Source organism: Ranitomeya imitator, chromosome 2 (assembly GCF_032444005.1).
Source record: "Ranitomeya imitator isolate aRanImi1 chromosome 2, aRanImi1.pri, whole genome shotgun sequence".
Taxonomy (NCBI): Eukaryota; Metazoa; Chordata; class Amphibia; order Anura; family Dendrobatidae; genus Ranitomeya; species Ranitomeya imitator.
Window position 1 is genome coordinate 35222522 of NC_091283.1, and position 20801 is coordinate 35243322.

A 20801-nucleotide genomic window follows, 5' to 3' on the forward strand; every position below is an offset into this window, starting at 1 on the left:
TTTGTCTGATTTTTCTCTTTATAGGTATATTTTTGAGTAAAATGTAAATTTTTCATTTATTCTATAAACTTCTGACAACATGTCTCCGAATTTCAATAAATTTAGTATTTTTTTTTCTGAAAAGGAGAAATAGTAAAAAAAAAACCCAGGGCTTTCAGACCTCAAATAATGCAAAGAAAACAAGTTCATAATCATTTAGAAACAATAATACTAATGTTTTAACTCAGGAAGAGTTCAGAGATCAATATTTTGTGGAATAACCATTATTTTTAATCACAGTTTTCATGCGTCTTGGCATGCTTTCCTCCAGTCTGTCACACGGCTTCTGGCGCAAAAATGTAAGCAGTTCTTCTTTGTTTGATGGCTTGTGACTATCCATCATCCTCTTGATTACATTCCAGAGGTTTTCAATGGGGTTCAGGTCTGGAGATTGGGCTGCCCATGACAGGGTTTTGATGTGGTGGTCTCTTAATTTTTGCAGAGCTGTATATCTATTATCTATCATCTATCTATCTAAGGCAAGGTGGAATGCTACGGTATTGACGATGGTCACAATTGTTTAACCACCGATGAACCTGGGACCCAGTTCCAAAAGGGAACCTTAAACGTAATGTTTCTTGAGGACAGCCACACCAAGTCACCAAGTCGCCAACACACAACACATTTAGATTTCCTCCAGGCAGGGTAATTTTATTAATATATCCCCAATCTGGTGCTCAGGAATGGGGACAACATCGGCCTGTGTGATTTCACATGCCAGAGCTGAATTTCAGTCCCAGTCCGCCCCTGGTGGTTACAATGCAGGACTCCAGTGCCGTCTTCTTTTTCGCTTTGAGCACATAGATATTTGTATCATTAATATTTTTAATATTTTGGGATAGACTACAAAATAACTTCCAGCATGTAAGGGAGCACTCTATGTATACTAAAGGCATGGTGTACAGGGAACGGATGTCTTCGCTCTATATCATGTTGGTCACTAGTTATCGTTCAGACCAAAATGAAGTTACTTTTTCCATTGACGACCACTGATTGGTATGACGTTCCATGTACGCTAGAAGCGTCAATCTCTCATCTCTCTCTTCCAGCTCAGACCGAGCATCAGTGGCCGCTGAGTGGTTGTAGAGGTCACATTTCTTTCCCTACTGGAGAAGGGGCCCTGGAGACCAGTGGAAGCCATGTGTAGCAGTGCTGAGAGCCTAGTTGGTTAATAACTTGTTTTGTTTTAGTTTTTTTTTATGTACGACCAGCTTGAGCACATTTTTTATGTATAAAAATAGCGAAGAACCCATTAAAATTTACTTTGAGTTCTCAAGTATTAGCTTGTTGGTCGACCCACAGCTGGAAATCTTGTCCCTCAATGTCGAAGTGTTAATTCACGCATTTTCTCACTCTACAAAAGTGAGTTACAGAAAGGGGACAACGTCTACTCAATTTAGTGTAGGTGAACAGAGCATAACGGACCACCACTGGTGATCAGGACTGGGAGTGCCTTGTTTTCGGGATCTATTAGGCTAGGTTCACATTGCGTTAGTGGGTGTTCGCTAACGGACTCCGTTACATGGCGCAATTGTCGCAATTAACGCTATGTAATGGGTCCGTTAGCGCACCCATTGACCGCAATGTGCTAACGGATCGCTAACGCATCACTAACGTATGCCATTTTTGGCATGCGCTAGCGATGTCCCGTTACTTTCTGATGGACCTCAAACGCTGCTTGCAGCATTCGAGGTCCGTTCCTCACTAGCGCAGATCGGGCATCTGCGCTAGCGGGATCACCAAACGCGATCCCTTTTGGGACATTGCGTTAGCGCAATCCGTTAGTGTATGCGCTAAACAGACTGCCCTAACGCAATGTGAACCTAGCCTTAGCGTCCCAATATCCTGAGTAATATAAGTCATTAAGTTGTTGACCCCAATTGGCGATGATCCAGCATTCCACCCCATCTCCATTATTCAACAGTGAAAAATAAACTATGCCTCTACTACATCGCTTCTTTTATTTATTTATCTTAGTATTTGATGGACATCGGCTCAATCTCAAGCCATGGTGATTTGATGGATGAACTCTCTGTAGGAAGATCCATCTTGTGTAAGTCTAGATAGGTCCACCAGGGTTTCCTCTGTCATTACCTTCATAACATCAAGCATCGGGTTACTGGTCTTCCTCTTGTTCCTTCTACTCTTCTGACCGTAATGTCCTTCTTCAGTGATCGCTCTCTTTGTATGATGTGTCCAGTCGTACTTTGGTGATCCTTGCTTAGCGTGACATTTTTTACTTGATTTGTTCCATGATTAATTAGTTTGTTCTTCTGGCTATCCATGGTATTGGTAACATCCATCTCCAGCACCGCATTTCGAAGGCGTTGATTCTTCTTCTGTCTTGTTTCTTTATTGTCTACTACATCTACGTGTGTCTATTCTTTTTTTAAAGTTTAACAAAGCAAAAGTGGAAGTATCGATAGACTATCCCCACAGCTCTGCAGGACAGCATTGAGGGTGGCAGGACTTAGTGTCCCTCCTTTTTAGCACTCTATCTCCATGCACAAGAAAGTCCCCTGAAGATTCTGCTCAGATGAAACGCGTCGGGACGGACCATACAGGGAGAGTGCAGGGCATGTTTGGACAGGGGTAGCTGTGGTCTGCCCTTGTAAGGGCAGGAGCTGTGGGGATAGTCTATCGATAGCCCCATAGGTACTGACACAGGGACTGTCGTCTCCGGTATCTTTCCGGACTTTCTTCTGACCAGAAAATTATCCGGTGCTCCTGGGCCCTCATCTTGGAACCGGTGAGATTGTTCCTTTTTATATTACTTACAGCCATCAATGGCACTGTGTACATGCGGTTATTGATGGCTTTTATTGCTTGTTCATGCAACTAGTTTGACGTTTTGTGCTGTTTGACGTTATTTTACTCCAGCTCTTATGTCAATTTCTAGTTTTTATGATATCTCCAATATACTGTGGAGGATATCATTCTGTCCTTTCTGGGGATAATCAATCTCTGTGGTAACTACACTACTGCCTGAGACTCAGCCCCAGTATTTTTATCCACTTGGGTGTTTGGTTTAAGTTTTTTTTGTGTGTGACTTTAGTCAAAATAAAAGTTACGTTTTATTTTTTCCACTTTTGCTTTGTTAGATTTATGATTTATAGTGGTATTGTCTATGTGACTTGCAGTCAACATATAGACTTTGCTTTGTCTCTTTTTTTAAAGTTTGCAAACTTTATGACTTTTTTATGAGACAGATTTTAAGAAATTTTCAAACTTTGCTTCCTCTCTACTCCTGCGACTTTCATTTCCTAAATGACAAATTATTTTTACCCTTCCAGTCTATATATAGGAACTCCACCCTTACCAGGCACCCAGATATCTGACCCAAAGGAATACATACGTTACTTTGTGATTGTCACATATGAGGTCATTGATCACACACCTTGGTGCACTCCCTGCTTCCTATATGTCTTAATGTACACATATATATGTGTGTCTTCTCGTTTATATACTGTGCATAAAGGTAGAAGGAGAATACATTCTGGGCATTTCACCTCCAGGAGGACCTTTCTGAATATTTATTTTCTTGTGCCAAAGTGACTTCTTTGCTGTCTTCTACTTTGTTTCAATACTTTTATTTAATATTTATTCATCATGTATACTGCGGGGACCACACGAGTGATTATCCTGGGGATTGTACTGTTACTGACCGGTAAGAAAATTACACTATTACATATTATATTATATTCTATCACAGTTTATCTTATTGTGCATTTATTATATCAATTTTCATTGAACTTACCTCTATTTTGTTGGAATTTTGCTTCATTTTTAAATTGTATTTATTTCATATTGTTTTATGCTTTTTATCGTACTTTGCATTTTATACCTTACTGTGTTTTTAATTTGCTTTTACGCCATATTATTTACTGTTTTGTATTCTATTTTATTAAATTACATTACAAGGAATGGAATTAGATTTTTTGTTATGTTACATTTATATTTTTTTACTGATATACTTATGGTAATTAAATTTATTCTATTATTAATCATATTATTTTCAATTTTAGTTTATTATTTTACTTACACGGTATGGTGTGTTCAACACTATATTTAATTGTAACTGGCTTTATTTTTAGAATATTTTTGTAGGTAAACGGAAATAATAATAATAATAATAATAATAATAATAATAATAACTATTTCTTAGATTTTGGTAGCTTAGAAATGACCACTAGTAGAGACTCGGCTGTGTCACCCGCTATACTAGGTGGCTCTAATTATTTTTTCTAATTTTTTGTAGCTATAGAACTTTAGATGCTTTTCTGTTTTCTTTGGACGATGAACTTTTACTATGTATTTTCTGTAGTAACTCTTGATATTTCACACATAATGCATAGAACTATATCTGGTCATGTACCTATGGGCACACACCTATGTAGTGTAGCAGTGAGATCGATGTGCAAATTACATAGAATTCTCAGCAGACCCTCAAAATCATAAGATTTATAGATGTACAGTAACAAGTTGAATAACAGTGTCTTCAAGTTACATCTCCCTCACTTTCAGAAGTCTCAAATCAACAAGTTAATGTACAGATCTTGAATAGGGACAGTCTGAAAAATCCTCAATTGTTCAAATTCGGTGATTTTTATTTTTTTTCTTAAGTGCATGTATTTTGGGCTAAAAATCATTTTTGCAATTGGGCGTTATTAAAAATGTTGCATGGTTTAAATTTTACAGGCTTTTTGTTTCCCGACACATTCAACTTTGATGTGGTCTGTGGTCATTATTAATCAGCTTAAAGCAGGTCAGAAAAAAACAGATAAAAAAAACCTTAAAGACTCTCCCACCAGACCATCACGACAAGCTCGGTGACAGAGTCTCAGCTAACTCATTCTGCATCCAGCAATAGACAGGACAACACAGAGGCCATAGAAGGCAAACGGTGCAACGTTTTTTATGAAAAATGATTTTTAGCCCCAAATTAATGTATTTAAGTAAAAAAAAAATGGTGGTTCAAATAGTGGGAAGTAAAAAAAAAAAGATGCATATTTTATCATTGAAGTCACTCCTTTTGTTTTTGGCCCCCGATATTATCTGTCTATTATGGGTGCAATGCATACTTCATACAATAAAATATTGGTGGGCAAAAATTTCTATGATGTGAGGGTATTGATTCTATCACCAGAAAAGATGTGAAAAAAGGAGGTACAAAGAGGCCGTGACCATTAGATACTTCATTAGCAAACATTTCCTTGTTTTCTAGATAAAAGCATTCCGCGGCCATTCATCGGGTATCCGATAGAGTCAGCGACCTCATAGTGCAAATATCTGAGGCCATACATTGAGTAACTGACTGTGGCACGCCTGCTCACCTCTCACCTTGGTTAGCCACCTTGTTCACCTAATCAGCTTTCTATAGGTTGTTGGTTAAGATCTCCCATCTACATGACTGTATCGTATCAGTGAGCGGACTAGATACATGACTTCATGCTCCGGCCACAGTAGCGTCATGTTTCCATTACTCCTGATGAACAAAATGACATAGCACAACACTCTACTTTATCCAATAAAAAATGGAAACTTGACAATCGAATTATTATTCATTCAGATCCATTAGGATCTGTTCCTAAATGGACCCTATATCCATTACATTCGACTGTATGGAACCCATGACATCGGTGGTAACTCAACCTCGTAGAATCGGACATTAGTGATGCAAACTTTGGTACAAGTGTTTTATGTAGACAATTACATCAAGTAAAACTGGGTTATCACAATGTCAGGGTCCCCGATCACCACTTCATTGGTGGTTTTTAATGTCCTTGGCCCTGATTCATTGAAGTTTTTAAGCCAGAATTCTGGTCTAAAAAAAACGTTAAAAAGTTGCAACAATTTGGAGCAACGCAAAACTGCCCAAAATTTTTGCGACTTTTGGACTGGGTGTTACGCCACAAATCTTACTCCAATGCCTGCCTGAAGATTTGTGGGGAGATGCACACATAGGTGAACACCACTTTGTTTGCCTGTTAATGAATCAGGTGCTTCACACTCCACCCCACCGCCTCATCAAGACTGGCATGAAAAACGTTGGTCTTGATGAATCAGAGCCATTAATTTCAATAAAGAAATGGAGTCTAAAATATGAAACTGTGGTCTCTGTTTGACCTCCGATGTGGTGGTTTTCATCTTTTTTAGCCAGGAACAATAGCATTGCAGACTTCACTGTTGTGTCCACCTAAAAAGATTGACACAGCTAAAAAGGGTACAACTGAAGCCTAATGTTTAATATTTTTGACTTTGCCTTATTGAATACAATGGTTTAGTCTTGGGAACAGTCTAAATACCATTTTTATGGTATTTAAATGGAAGCCATAAACAAAATGGTTAGCAGGGACCAAGACATGGTCCACCTAAAAAGAAAGGGACATGGACATGTTTATTTTCATAAAAAGTGTTTTCTAATTCTTGTAATACACATGGAAACTACGTAAGTCAATGTCTCCCACCTGAAGGCACCTTGAAAGACTGTGTTGGAGTCATGCCTCAATACCTACATCACCTTTGGGGGCATGATATAATTCTGAAGGATTGTAGCCATGGTATGTCACAAAGCTAAAAAAAGAGATATGGACTGTGCCAAAGAAGGTTGACAAAGACTCCTTCTCGATTAGGTTGCAGACTTTCAAGAGAAGTCATGTAAAATGAAATTGTAAAGATGTGGTTGAGAGTTGAAACAAGGGTTGTAACAAAGGGGAGTGTAGAAGTAACTACCACGACTTGGCTCTGGTAACTAAGGGGCCACTCAAGCACATGCACTATTTAGATAGGTCAGATAGTACTTACTAATAGTACTTATTTGTTTTCTCTCATAGTGTCCCCTGTTGAAGCACAGGCAAATTCATTTCTTTCAACATTACAAAAGATCATCGATGCAATTGCTCAAGCTTTTATGAATCTAATCAATCAGATAACAAATCTGACAAAGCCAACAACTGCGCCAAGTACTACAACAGCAAGCACAGCAATAATATCAAGTACTACAACCAGCACTATATCAACTAAGACCAGCAATTCTCCAACTACTTCCACTACTGTGGCCAGTACTTCCACAAGTACCACTCCAACTACATCTACTACATCTGCTACTGTGACCAGTACTTCCACAAGTACTACATCTGTTACTGTGACCACTGCTTCCACAAGTCGGACTGAGACTATACCTACGACATCCACTACTGGAATGCGTAGTACATTGCCTTACTCAGCAGTCACTTCAAGTAGGACTACTCCTACTACAGAGGCAAAAATCATAGCATTTACACCATCAAACACTGCAGGAACCATTGATACTGGGCCAACTACCCAGCTAATCTTTACAACTGGTGCAAGTCAGCAATCAACTATTGGGGCAACCAGTCCAAAAATGACATCCACCACAAACACTGCATCTTCAGCCAGTCAAGAGGCCAGTAGTATACCAATATTATCATCATCCAGTATTGAACCTACAATCCAAACATTGACAGCTGGTACCTTCAATTCCTCAAATTTAGTATCCACTTTGCAAGAAAGCACAGAAACAAGTAGCACTTCAACAACTTTCAGTGGTCAGACTGCATTCAGCAGCTCAGGCATTACTGCAAAAAGTAGTAGCCAGTCATCATCGAGTAATGTTCTCACTTCTACTGCAGGAGCTAAAGTACAAACATCATTACCTAACAGTCTATCAAGCACAAATACTCCAAGCAGTAGCCAAGGATCATCAACAATCCCACAATTATCCTCTAGTGTGGCAGTAGATAGCCAAGCATTAACCAGTACTGAGGCTTTTACTAGTGGAACTACTAAGTTACCATCTTCTAGCATCATCACATCTTCAAGTGCAACTGGCAGCCCAGAAATCAGAAGTCAGCCACCAACAAGCAACTCACCAACATTCTCTAGTGCTTCCACAAGTGGCCAAACATCATTCAGCACAACAGCTCCTGCCAGTGGATTGAGTATCCAGCCATCTTCTAGTAATTCCTTCACTTCTTCCAGTGCAGAAACACAAGCACAATCTACTGTAACTACCAAACCACCAACGTCAATTGTTCAAACCAGTAGTCAACCACCAACACCCTCTAGTGCTTCCACAAGTGAACAAACATCCTTCAGTACAACAGCTCTTGCCAGTGGATCTAGTATCCAGCCATCTTCTAGTAATATCTTCTCTTCTTCCAGTGTTGGGACACAAGCACAATCTACTGTAATTACCAAACAACCAACGTCAAATCTTGAAACCAGAAGTCAGCCACCAGCAACCAACTCACCAACATCCTCTAGTGCTTCCACAAGTGGCCAAACATCATTCAGCACAACAACTCCTGCCAGTGGATTGAGTATCCAGCCATATTCTAGTCATTTCTTCACTTCTTCCAGTGCAGAAACACAAGCACAATCTACTGTAACTACCAAACCACCAACGTCAATTGTTCTAACAAGTAGTCATCTACCAACACCCTCTAGTGCTTCCACAAGTGGTCAAACATCCTTCAGTACAACAGCTCTTTCCAGTGTATCTAGTATCCAGCCATCTTCTAGTAATATCTTCTCTTCTTCCAGTGTTGGGGCACAAGCACAATCTACTGCAATTACCAAACCACCAACGTCAAATCTTGAAACCAGTAGTCAGCCACCAGCAACCAACTCACCAACATCCTCTAGTGCCTCCACAAGTGGCCAAACATCATTCAGCACAACAGCTCCTGCCAGTGGATTGAGTATCCAGCCATCTTCTAGTCATTTCTTCACCTCTTCCAGTGCAGAAACACAAGCACAATCTACTGTAACTACCAAACCACCAACGTCAATTGTTCAAACCAGTAGTCAGCCACCAACACCCTCTAGTGCTTCCACAAGTGGCCAAACATCCTTCAGCACAACAGCTCTTGCCAGTGGATCTAGTATCCAGCCATCTTCTAGTAATATTTTCACTTCTTCCAGTGTTGGGACACAAGCACAATCTACTGTAATTACCAAACCACTAACATCAAATCTTGAAACCAGTAGTCAGCCACCAGCAACCAACTCACCAATATTCTCTAGTGCTTCCACAAGTGGCCAAACATCATTCAGTACAACAGCTCCTGCCAGTGGATCTAGTATCCAGCCATCTTCTAGTAATATCTTCACTCCTTCCAGTGCTGAAACACAAGCACAATCTACTGTAACTACCAGGCCACCAACGTCAATTGTTCAAACCAGTAGTAAGTCACCAACAACCAATTTACCAACATCCTCTAGTGCTTCTACAAGTGACCAAACATCATTCAGTACAACAGCTCCTGCTAGTGGATCTAGTATCCAGCCATCTTCTAGTAATACCTTCACTTCTTCTAGTGTTGGGACACAAGCACAATCTACTATAGCTACTATACCACCAACTTCAATTGTTCAAACCAGTAGTCAGCCACCAAGAACCAACTCACCAACATCCTCTAGTGCTTCCACAAGTGGCCAAACATCCTTCAGTACAACAGCTCCTGCCAGTGGATCTAGTATCCAGCCCTCTTTTAGCAATATATTCACTTCTTTCAGTGTTGGAACACAAGCACAATCTACTGTAAATACCAGGTCACCAACATCAATTGTTCAAACTAGTAGTCAAACATCAACAACCAACTCACCCACACCCTCTAGTGCTTCAACAAATGGTCAAACAATATTCAGTACATCAGCTCCTACCAGTGGCTATAGCAACCAGCCATCTACCAGTAGTACAATTCCTTCTTCCAGTATTGGAACTCCAGGGCAATCATCCATAGCTGCAAATACTGAAAGCAGTAGCCAAGTATCATCAATGAATCCACAGACAATTTCTAGCTCTACTGTTAGTAACCAAACGTCACTCAGTAATGGAGCTACTGCTAGCCAACCATCTTCTAGCAATGTCATTACTTCTTCAACAGCGATTACCAACAGCTCGCCAATTAACTTTATCTCAACTTTGATACCATCTACAGAAATTACAGGCACAAGTAGTCCCCTTGTGTCAATCGCTACCAGCGCTATCCTTATTTCAAGTTTGGGAACCATTCCCCAGTCCTCTCAAGTAAGCAATACTGCATCCTCCATCACAAACAGTCAACCAGGGAGTAACTCAGCAATAACTTTTGTCTCTGAAACCAATAGCAAGCCACCATCCACAAGTGCTGTAGCACTGTCCACTATTTTCAATAGTAAACCTCCAAATAATGGAACAAGTAACCAACCATCAGCCAACACTACGACATCTTCCAGTGCAGTCCCTGGTACAACTGGACAGTTTTCAAGTCCAAGTGCCAGCAGCACATTTGTTGTGAGCCAAACTTCACCAACTTCAACTATTTTAACCAACAGCCAACTTCCAACTGGTACCATATTGTCATCAGGTAGCAAAACTTCACTTAGCAGCATACCAACTAATTCTGGTACGAGTAACCCACCAACTACTTTGGATACAAGATCGACAATTTTTTCAAGTAGTGTTCAGCCTTCAAATACTGCAAGAAGTAGCCAACCATCAGCCAATACTCTGACATCTTCTAGTGCAGTCCCTGAGACAACTGGTCAATCTTCAAGCCCAAGTGCCAGCAGCCAGTTATTTGTGAGCCACACTTCGTCAACATCAACTACTGTAATGAACAGTCAACCTCCAACTGGTACCACATTCTCAGCAAGTAGCAAAACTTCAAGGAGCAGCACACCAACAAATTCTGGCACTGTTATCCTGCCAACTACTTTTAGTACAGGAATTACTAATTTTGCAAGCAGTGTTCTATCATCAAATACTGGAACAAGTAGCCAATCATCAGCTAAGATGCTGACATCTTCCATTGAAGTACCTTTCCAGTCTTCCTCAACTCGCTCAACAATTACTAGTGGTTCTGTAACTAGTAGCCAATTACCGTATTCTTCTAATGCAGTAACTTCTACTAATAGTAGGTTTGAAACTGAGATTAGTAGCCTTTCAACTTCAACAAGCGTAATCACACCTGCGACTAGTACAGCAAGTACTTCCAGCATTGTAACAATCACTCAACCATCCTCCAGCAACCTACAGTCATTAACCAGTGATGGCTACTCAACAGTTACCAGTAATACAACAACAATAGGAGGAACCAGTAAACAACTTACAAGTAATCAGTCCACTGTTACCAGCAACCTAGTGTCAATCAATTCTAGTACAAGCCTCCAACCTTCTGCAAACACACTGATATCATCCAGTACTATGACTAGTGGTCAGATGGCATCAACAGGCAGCACAGCATCAATAAGTAGAGCAACAACCCAACCAACTAATTCATTCAGTTCTCTTGCATCGACAGTAATCTCTATCAACAACTCAACTAGCCAGACTTCAACAAAAGTACCAACATCTTTAACTGCTACTTTAACTGCATTATTAGGTACCTCACAAACATCAACCAGCAAGTTGTTATCCTCAAGTGCAGTATCTAGTTCAACCACAAAAAGTGGACTTTCTTCATCTACATACATTCAAGCAACATCCACCAGACCAGTGACATCTTCTTCAACCCTAATCAGTACCCAGAATCCAAGCACCAATAATTCAATAGTTTCTTCAATTTCTCCTAGCAGTACTAATAAAAGTTTACCAACTTCAACTGCTGCACAGAGTGTCCAAAGCTCATCAACTAATAGTGCATCAGTGGTTAATAATTTATTCAGTACAATAACGACCTCAAACAACACAACAACATCTCAAAGTGGGACTCCAACCATCACAGTCCAATCTTCTACTAATATTATATCTTCTCCAAGGACTATCAATACATCAACAAGAATCATTTCCACCATAGGGATCACTTCACAGAATCCGTTCTCTCATAATACTTCAAGTTCATCAACTTCTCCAACCAGTCCAACCTCAAGCAAAATTTTTATCACTGGAAACACCACCAGTTTGACATCAAATAATAGTTCTACCATAGTGTTCTCCACCCAGAATCCTTCAATTAACACATCTACACCATCTAATATTGCCAGTACTATAGCCCATACAAACACAACCCCAAAAAGTATTATGGCATCTTCCACAATGGGTACCACGCAAGCATCAGCCAGCAAGTTATTATCCACAATTACAGTATCCAGTTCAACAACTAAAAGTGGACTTTCTTCAGCTACATACTTTAGTACCCCAGCAACATCCACCAGACCACTAACATCTTCTTCCACCCTAATCAGTACCCAGAATCCAAGCACCAATTATTCAATGGTTTCTTCAATTTCTCCTAGCAGTACCAATACAAGTTTTCCAACTTCAAAGTCTACTGCATCCAGTGTCCAAAGCTCGACAAGTAAAGGTGTAACAGCCTTTACAATTTTATTCAGCACAATAATGACCTCAAACAACACAACAAGATCTCAAAGTTTGACTCCAACCATCACAACTAAAACTTCTACCAATATTACAGCTTCTCTAGCCACTATCAATCCAGCAACAAAGAATCATAGTGCTAACACTTCCCATTTTCCAACCAGTTCAACTTCAAACAATATTTCCTTTACAGGAATCACCACCCAAAGTCCAGCTTCTTTACCTTCTCCAACTAGTACATCAAACAATAGCTTCACCATATTGTTCTCCACCCAGAATTCTTCAACCACCTCAGCTAAATTGTCTAGTGTTGCCAGTACTGAAGCCAGTACAAATACAACTCCAAAAAATACTACGGTATCTACCACAATTTCTATAAGTACCAAAAATCCTACTAATAATAATAGTGGATTTTTCACAAGCACTATGATACCTTCATCCATTACATCAATATCTACTGCATCCATGAGTACTGTACTGTCTACTATGTCACCCAGAACATCGTCAAACTCCACCAATGCCACATCCCATACTACGCCAAGTCTCACAGTGAAACCTTCTACTAATACCACAGCTACTGTGACCAGCACAAACACGGCTTTGAAAAGTACTGTGTCATCTTCTTCAATAGCAGTTAGTAGCCAGAAGCCCCCCACTAATGCTACTTTAGCTACCTCAAGTACTTTGGCCACTACTAAGTCAACTTTAACTGGGACTGCAACATCCCCATCTACCACATCCAATGTTAAAAATTCTTCCACCATAAGTACTGTAGCGTCATCTTCTATAAGACCAACCTCAAACTCTTCCAGTGCAATAACCTCTCTGACCTCCACAACAAAACATTCTACTAGTTTTACTGCTTCAACTTCTAAAACCAGCACAAACACAGGTTCAAAAAGTACTGTGTTGTCTTCTTCTTTACCAGTCAGTACCCAGAATTCTACCACTAATATTACTACAGCTACTTTGAGCACTGCAAAGACAACTTCACCCCAATCCGCAATATCTTCCCCTACAACATCCAATATTAAGAACTCCTCAACCATAAATGTTGCAGTATCTTCTACTTCTCTCAGTCCATTGACAAACTCAACCAACGCCACAACTTCTCACACTACTGGAACCATCATAACCACAACAAGACCGTCCACTAACTATACTGCTTCCACAACTTTAACCAGTACGAATATAACTTCAAAAAGTACTGTGCTATCTTCTTCCATACCGGTTAGTACTCAGAGCGCTACCACTTATAGTACTCCACATACTTCAACTACCTTGATCACTATAAAAAAAACTACACCTGAAACATCAATATTTTCATCAACTGCAGACAACTTTCAAAACTCTACAACTATAATCAATGAAGCATCTACTGAAAATGCAAACAGTGTTACAACATCTCAAACACATGCAACAATTAATCCTTCTACACCTTCAACTACCTTAACTCATACATCAACATCAACGAATACTGCGCCATCATCTACGTCTACAAGTACTGTAACCCATTCAACTGTTTTGACCTCTACCAGCTCAACATCAAGTATATCAAGGTTTACTAGTGATGTATTGAGTAGTCAAAGACCTACAGACACCAATCCAACTTTTTCCAGCACCGTGACAACCTACGTAACTGGTACCAGTCAAAATCCCTCCAATATTAGCAATGGTGCTTCCTCAGCTACGTCAACTACTGCAAACCGAATCCTTATCAGCACAGTGACCACAGCCACCAGCAGTTATACACCTCTGATCAGTCATTCAACAGCATCTTCTACTGATTTAACCATATCTTCTTCATCAGTGAAATCAACCACCACATCCTACTCCATTCCAATTACCAACCTGAGTACTAATAGTCAACCAACTATACGGGAAACTTCAAAGGCTTCCACATCTTTTTCTACTATTAGCCCTACAACAAGTAAATCAACACTAACACCATCCACTATGGGGACTGCTCCTAACCCAACGTCAACAATTACAATTGGTACAACTACTCCTCTAGTTAGTACAAGAACCAGCACCATCAGCACTACAACCAACGTAAATCCACAAACTGCCAATACAGTTGTGTCTTCAAGTGGTGGCAGCGAACAACCAACAAGTGGAACTTTAACAATAACCAAAGTTTCCACCAGCTCAAATACACACACAGGGACGTCTTCTGGTAAGTGGATTGTGATAGTACAGTAAAGCAGAAAAGTTAACATTTTGAGATAGTTTTATTATATCTTTTGTTCTATTCTGTCAACAGCTCCTCTCTCAACCAATGTTATTCCCGACTGGGGCATCATCCTAATATGCCTTGCTGCTATCCTTGGATTGGTTGCAGTCATAAGCACAATCAGTGGGGTAAGTTTATGGCCCTCTGGTTTATTTTAAAGATGTGTTCCTCACATTCCAGCAGCTTGGATTTCCCATCTCCACAACAGCAGACTCCCAAAAAATCCTAATTTCACCCCTAAAAACAACTAGTAGGTGGGAGGAGAGGCTGTAGTTGTAATTTCTCTATGTGTCTGTGAAACTGCATGCAGTGGGTGGGAAGGTGTGCTTAAGTTGGAAGAGATTTCATTGAATCAGAGCAAGCAAGGACTGATAATGGTAAAATACCTTCCCCTGCTTAGCAGGTAAGAACTGATAACATTAAAGTGCCCTCCCCTGCTCAGCAGGCAAAGACTGGTAATAGTAAAGTGCCCTCCCCTGCTCAGCAGGCAAAGACTGGTAATAGTAAAGTGCCCTCCCCTGCTCAGCAGGCAAGGACTGATAACAGTAAAGTGCCCTCCCCTGCTCAGCAGGCAAAGACTGATAACAGTAAAGTGCCCTCCCCTGCTCAGCAGGCAAGGACTGATAACAGTAAAGTGCCCTCCCCTGCTCAGCAGGCAAGGACTGATAACAGTAAAGTGCCCTCCCCTGCTCAGCAGGCAAGGACTGATAACAGTAAATTGCCTTCCTCTGCTCATCAGGCAAGGACTGATAACAGTAAAGTATCCTTGCCCACTCAACAGGCAAGGACTGATAACAGTAAGGTACACTCCCCTGCTCAGAAGGCAAAGCCTGTAAATTCTGTAGGGTAATGAAATAAAAACCAAAACATAGAACCTGCTAGGCACAAAGTTTTGCACTACATTTTTAGTTGCCTGAAGATTTACTGTAAAGAAAAAATAGTAGTTGTAGGACAATGCTAATATGATTTCTTCTCTTTTCTTTAAACAGTTGGTCTACTGCTTAAGAAGACTCAGTCCTCCAACAAGCTATAACATCAGTGCCTAACAAGAAGGACATCCCATACTCTTGAATGAGCTTCAAGGGTGTTCTATTGAAGACAAAAATCAGTATTTGTATATTAGTTCAATGTTTTGGACTTTGATAATATCCTGTGATGGGTGTTTGACTATGACTGACATTTAATGATGAGGCTCCAGATGTGGTTCAGTATCCAAGAAGTTCATTGTTACAGGTTTGGGGCTTCTAAAATGGCACATTGGCTTCTTGGTCTCTTACTATAACTCAATAGACATAGACTTCTTATTACTGTATAATTGGGAGGACAAGGTTTGGTGAGGCAGACCCTTGTTGGCCACCACATCTTGCAGAACCACAAAAAACATGTTCGTATCAGAACATTGGCCAACAGTGTATTAAAATATAACCCATGGAGCTTGGCCAGGTGGTGAAAGTGCAATGAATAATGAGACAGCATGAAGGTGGATCCAGGTGATCACTGGAGGTCATGTTATAATTATATATTATATATTGTTTACATTAAATATTATCTGATTAAAATGCGCCTCTGATGGTCAGTAGTGGTATTGCTGGCAGAACCACAGACAATCAGAATGTGTGTCTTTATGATGCCATGAATACTTTTGCTTTACATACTATATATTAATTGTATATATGTTACACTAGATGGTAGCCCGATTCTAACGGGGATTCTAAAATATGTATGTAGTTTATTTATGAACATTTTAGAATAATACATTGAATACACTGGATGCGTCCAACCGCGACCAATTAGCGAAGCGTGGTTCAAATCCCGCGCCAATTCGCGGCCGGACTCCGCCTGTTGCTGATTGTTCGCGGCTGGCCACGTAGTATATAACAGCCCACGTAGTAAATAGCACAGCCACGTAGTACATAGCACAGCCACGTAGTATATTGCACAGCTACGTAGTATATTGCACAGCCACGTAGTATATACCACAGCCCACAGAGTATATAGCACAGCCCACATAGCATATAACACAGCCACGTAGTTTATAACAGCCCACGTAGCATATAACACAGCTCACGCAGTATATAACACAGCCCACGTAGTGTATAACACAGCCCACGTAGTGTATAACACAGCCCACGTAGTATATAACAGCCCACGTAGTGTATAACACAGTAACGTAGTATATAGCACAGCCCACGTAGTATACAGCACAGCCACATAGTATATTGCCAGCCACGTAGTGTATTGCACAGCCGGCCGAGTGTATAACAGCCCACATAGCATATAACACAGCCACATAGTTTATAACAGCCCACGTAGCATATAACACAGCTCACGTAGTATATAACAGCCCATGCACGCAGTATATAACACAACCCTCGTAGTGTATAACACAGCCCACGTAGTGTATAACACAGCACACCTAGTATATAACAGCCCACGTAGTGTATAACACAGCCCACGTAGTATATAGCACAGCCCACATACTATATAGCACAGCCACATAGTATATTGCCAGCCACGTAGTGTATTGCACAGCCACGTAGTATATTGCACAGGCCATGTAGTATATTGCACAGCCCACGTAGTATATTGCACAGCCTACGTAGTATATTGCTCAGCCCACGTAGTATATTGCACAGTCCACGTAGTATATAGCAATGTGGGCATCATATCCCTGTTAAAAAAAAAGAATTAAAATAAAAAATAGTTATATGCTCACCTTCCATCGGCCCCTCGGATCCAGAAGAGGCCTTTCCCGCTCCTCGCGACACCCCGGTGACTGCTCCATGCATTGCGATCTCGCAAGATGATGACATAGCGGTCTCGCGAGACTGCTATGTCATCATCTCGCGAGATCTCAATGCATGGAGCGGTCACCGGGGCATCACGAGGAGCGGGAAAGGCCTCTTCTGGATCCGAGGCGCTTTTTTAAATTATTCTTAACATTAGATATTTTTACTCTTCATGCTGCATAGGCAGCATCAATAGTAAAAAGTTGGTCAGACAAGGTTAATAGCAGCGGTAACGGAGTGCATTACACTGCGGCATAACGTGGTCCATTAACGCTGCCATTAACCCTGTGTGAGCGCTGACTGGAGGGGAGTATGGAGTGGGCACTGACTGCGGGGAGGAAGGAGCGGCCATTTTGCCGCCGGACTGTGCCCGTCACTGATTGGTCGTGGCCGTTTTGCCGTTACCAATCAGCGACTTGGGATTTCCGTGACAGAAAGAAAGAAGGACAGACAGAAAGACGGAAGTGACCCTTAGACAATTATATAGTAGATACTTGTAAAGCAACTATGTAAAATGAATAAAGATATTGTATATTATGTTATATGATAATAAATGAACTGCGTGACGTTTTTCATGGTTTAAGTAATATGAACGGCCAACATGGTCAAAGGGAAGTTCTTCAGAACACATTAGGGCCAATTCATCAAGATTTTCCACCCAAAAAAAAACCTTTGAAAAGTCACAAAAAAATTGCCCAATGCGAAGTTGTGCAAAAATCTTGCGTTTTTTGATGTTTTCACGCCAGTTTAAATCAGCTCCTCCAAACTGGGAGGAACTGGGGAGGAGGTGGGAAGGGCTTAAAAGCTTTGAAAAGTTGTAAAATTGTGCAGATGAGAGTTGCGCAAAAATTTGGCAACTTTTGGCATTTTCACCACAAATTGTATTAGCTCTGCTAAAATTGGAAATGCTTGGGCTATAGGAGAGTGGATATGCTCACTCATCAAATTCATCAAAAGGGATGTCGGATTGTATGACAGAATTGCTGCTCCAGTCTTCAACTGGAGTAGCATTTTTGGCATGGCTCATGGAGACGCATGCTATTCAGAAGAAGAACCCAAATTCATTAAGTGATGTGCACCTCTTAATGAATTTGCTGGCTTCTACTCCACAAAGACAAGCCTAGCGTGAGCGTGCGCTACACCCATCTTGATGACTCGGCCCTATGGTGTATTCGCCTCTATTATCCTTTTCATGGATCTTGCATTCCCGTTTTTGCTGGTTCCTTTGGAGCCATGGTCAGGTTGTCTTATCAGATTCCGAGATTGTTCTGCTCCTATGTTAAGGGTAACGCCCTTGACCAAAAAAGTACCTTTGGGTCTTCCAGCAATTAAATATGACTTATTTTGGCTAAAGGTTGGCCTTGTGCCTTACTCACTGGTGTTCTACCAACTTCAAAAAAGCTGAGAATAGAAAAAGTGCTAAAATGTTAGAAAAACATCCAAACCATACTTTATGTTTTACTCATATTTCTTGCCATTAAACTGCTACAATTCACAGCCAATAAACTTCACAGAAAGGCAAGTTCCACGTCACATTTTAAAGATAAAAAAAAGCAAGTTCTTGATGGATCAGAGATGAAGCTAGTTGTATACAAAATAGATCTGGATGTTTAGGTGTCAACATTCTACTAGTAGAATTAGACATTTCATATGATGACGATGGTGAAAGTTCGGTCAGACTACATAGTGAGTTCCTCTCCCACATCATAGCTCCATAGATAAGATTTTCTACACTCCATTGAACCAAAAGGCTGAAATAAAAATCAAAAGTCAGGTGTCACCAAAATGCTTAAAAAGTGAAGGTCGCTATATATTTTTCTCATAAATCAATAGTACACGTAAAAATAAAACACTTTGAAAAAATATCTTTTTAGAAATTTTTCTTTCTCCTCCTAGACTGATCTTTCATTCTTTACATTCTCAACTCACAGATAAAATATGTCTTCGGTGTATACAAACTTAACCATTACTGATTCTATGGAGAACTTCTGACTCTAGCTCCTCCTCCTTCCTCCTCCATAGAATTTTACAAGCACCAACAGTCATCTCCTATTTCAATAATGGAAAAATCTCTCTTCCCTGAATACAGATTTTACAGAGACTGAAAGATCAGTCCAGGAGGAAAAATAAGTCAATTTTTATCTGATCAGAAATATTACAAAGTTGCTTATTTTCCTGTGTACTATTGATTTACGAACTAATTAAAATGAAGGTTATTCATTAATGCTCGTATTGCCATCATTTTTGTGCTACAGTATACCCCTTGTTTTTAAGTAAAAAACAGTCAACATGTGTATCAGCCCTGTTAAAGGGACACTGTCACCTGAATTTGAAGGGAACAATCTTCAGCCATGGAGGCGGGGTTTTTGGGTGTTTGATACACCCTTTCCTTACCCGCTGGCTGCATGCTGGCTGCAATATTGGATTGAAGTTCATTCTCTGTCCTCCATAGTACACGCCTGCACAAGGCAATCTTGACTATGGAGGACAGAGAATGAACTTCAATCCAATATTGCAGCCAGCGGGTAAGGAAAGGGTGAATCAAACACCCGAAAACCCCGCCTCCATGGCTGAAGATTGTTCCCTCCAAATTCAGGTGACAGTGTCCCTTTAAGAGCGCCTAGGATTGGCTTGCCCAAAAAGTAGAGGACCTGAAGAGATAAAGCTCTAACATAATAATGTCCCCAAAAGGTCCAGCAGAAGACAATACTGTTTGGAGGTGATTGTGGAGTCAATGAATAGCCAGTAAGGTCTATTTCATATGGGATGGCTAAAAAATAATCTATTTGATTTTATTGAAGTCCTGTGAGTACAATGATAAAATAAATATGATGTGGAAGAGTAGAAGAAGTAAGGATGGTCCTCATAATCATCTTCTGCAGAACCTTAAGTCTAGAGATAGCGCTTACCAAATAAGCTTCCACGGTTAAGTCCCCCTAACACATTAGGTAGCTGTCATTCGAATCATGTTTCAGCTTATCGTTCACCAACAGTCCACCAGATGCTTCTTTTACCAGTTCTGGCAGTGGGTATTTAGGCCAACTTCCAGAGACCAAGTAACGTCTTGTCACAACCCACTGTTTAGTTCCTTGGTGGATGATCTTAGTCCTACTGGTCTATCACTGATGAACCCATGTCGATTAGGTATCTCATGGAGTTTGCGCCTCTCTCAGCAACTCTGGCACAGCTTGGGATCACCACACTAAGTAGCAAGGACCATCAGCCCCCCCCCACACCCCTCCAAGTACAGATTACTTACATGGCATATATTCACAACATATATACATGACAGTTACAGTATAATATCAATGAAAGGTTCATTCAAAAGTCGTAACCACAGTCTTCAAAGAGGTGCGATAAGTTTACTCCCTTACAAGTGCCAGCTGGGGCTGAATTCCGATTGGATAAGGCACCT

At 40.5% G+C, this 20801-nt stretch overlaps 1 protein-coding gene across 1 annotated transcript; it reads left to right on the forward strand.

Moving 5' to 3' along the window:
• Positions 1-17387, forward strand: LOC138661617 (serine-rich adhesin for platelets-like). The gene is made up of 5 exons (XM_069746441.1): positions 1-2433; positions 3217-3706; positions 6873-14540; positions 14628-14725; positions 15587-17387. The coding sequence occupies exons 2-5, from the start codon at positions 3649-3651 to the stop codon at positions 15641-15643; spliced, it is 7881 nt and encodes a 2626-aa protein (XP_069602542.1). The 5' UTR covers positions 1-2433; positions 3217-3648; the 3' UTR covers positions 15644-17387.
• Positions 17388-20801: the final 3414 nt, after the last annotated feature.

What these genes read in the sequence shown, in the direction of transcription:
- LOC138661617 (XM_069746441.1), top strand. Translation starts at nt 3,649, where the DNA reads ATGTATACTGCGGGGACCACACGAGTGATTATCCTGGGGATTGTACTG. An exon ending in GATTGTACTGTTACTGACCG is followed by an intron (nt 3,707 to 6,872) that starts GTAAGAAAATTA and finishes TTTCTCTCATAG; the next exon opens with TGTCCCCTGTTGAAGCACAG. An exon ending in ACACACAGGGACGTCTTCTG is followed by an intron (nt 14,541 to 14,627) that starts GTAAGTGGATTG and finishes TTCTGTCAACAG; the next exon opens with CTCCTCTCTCAACCAATGTT.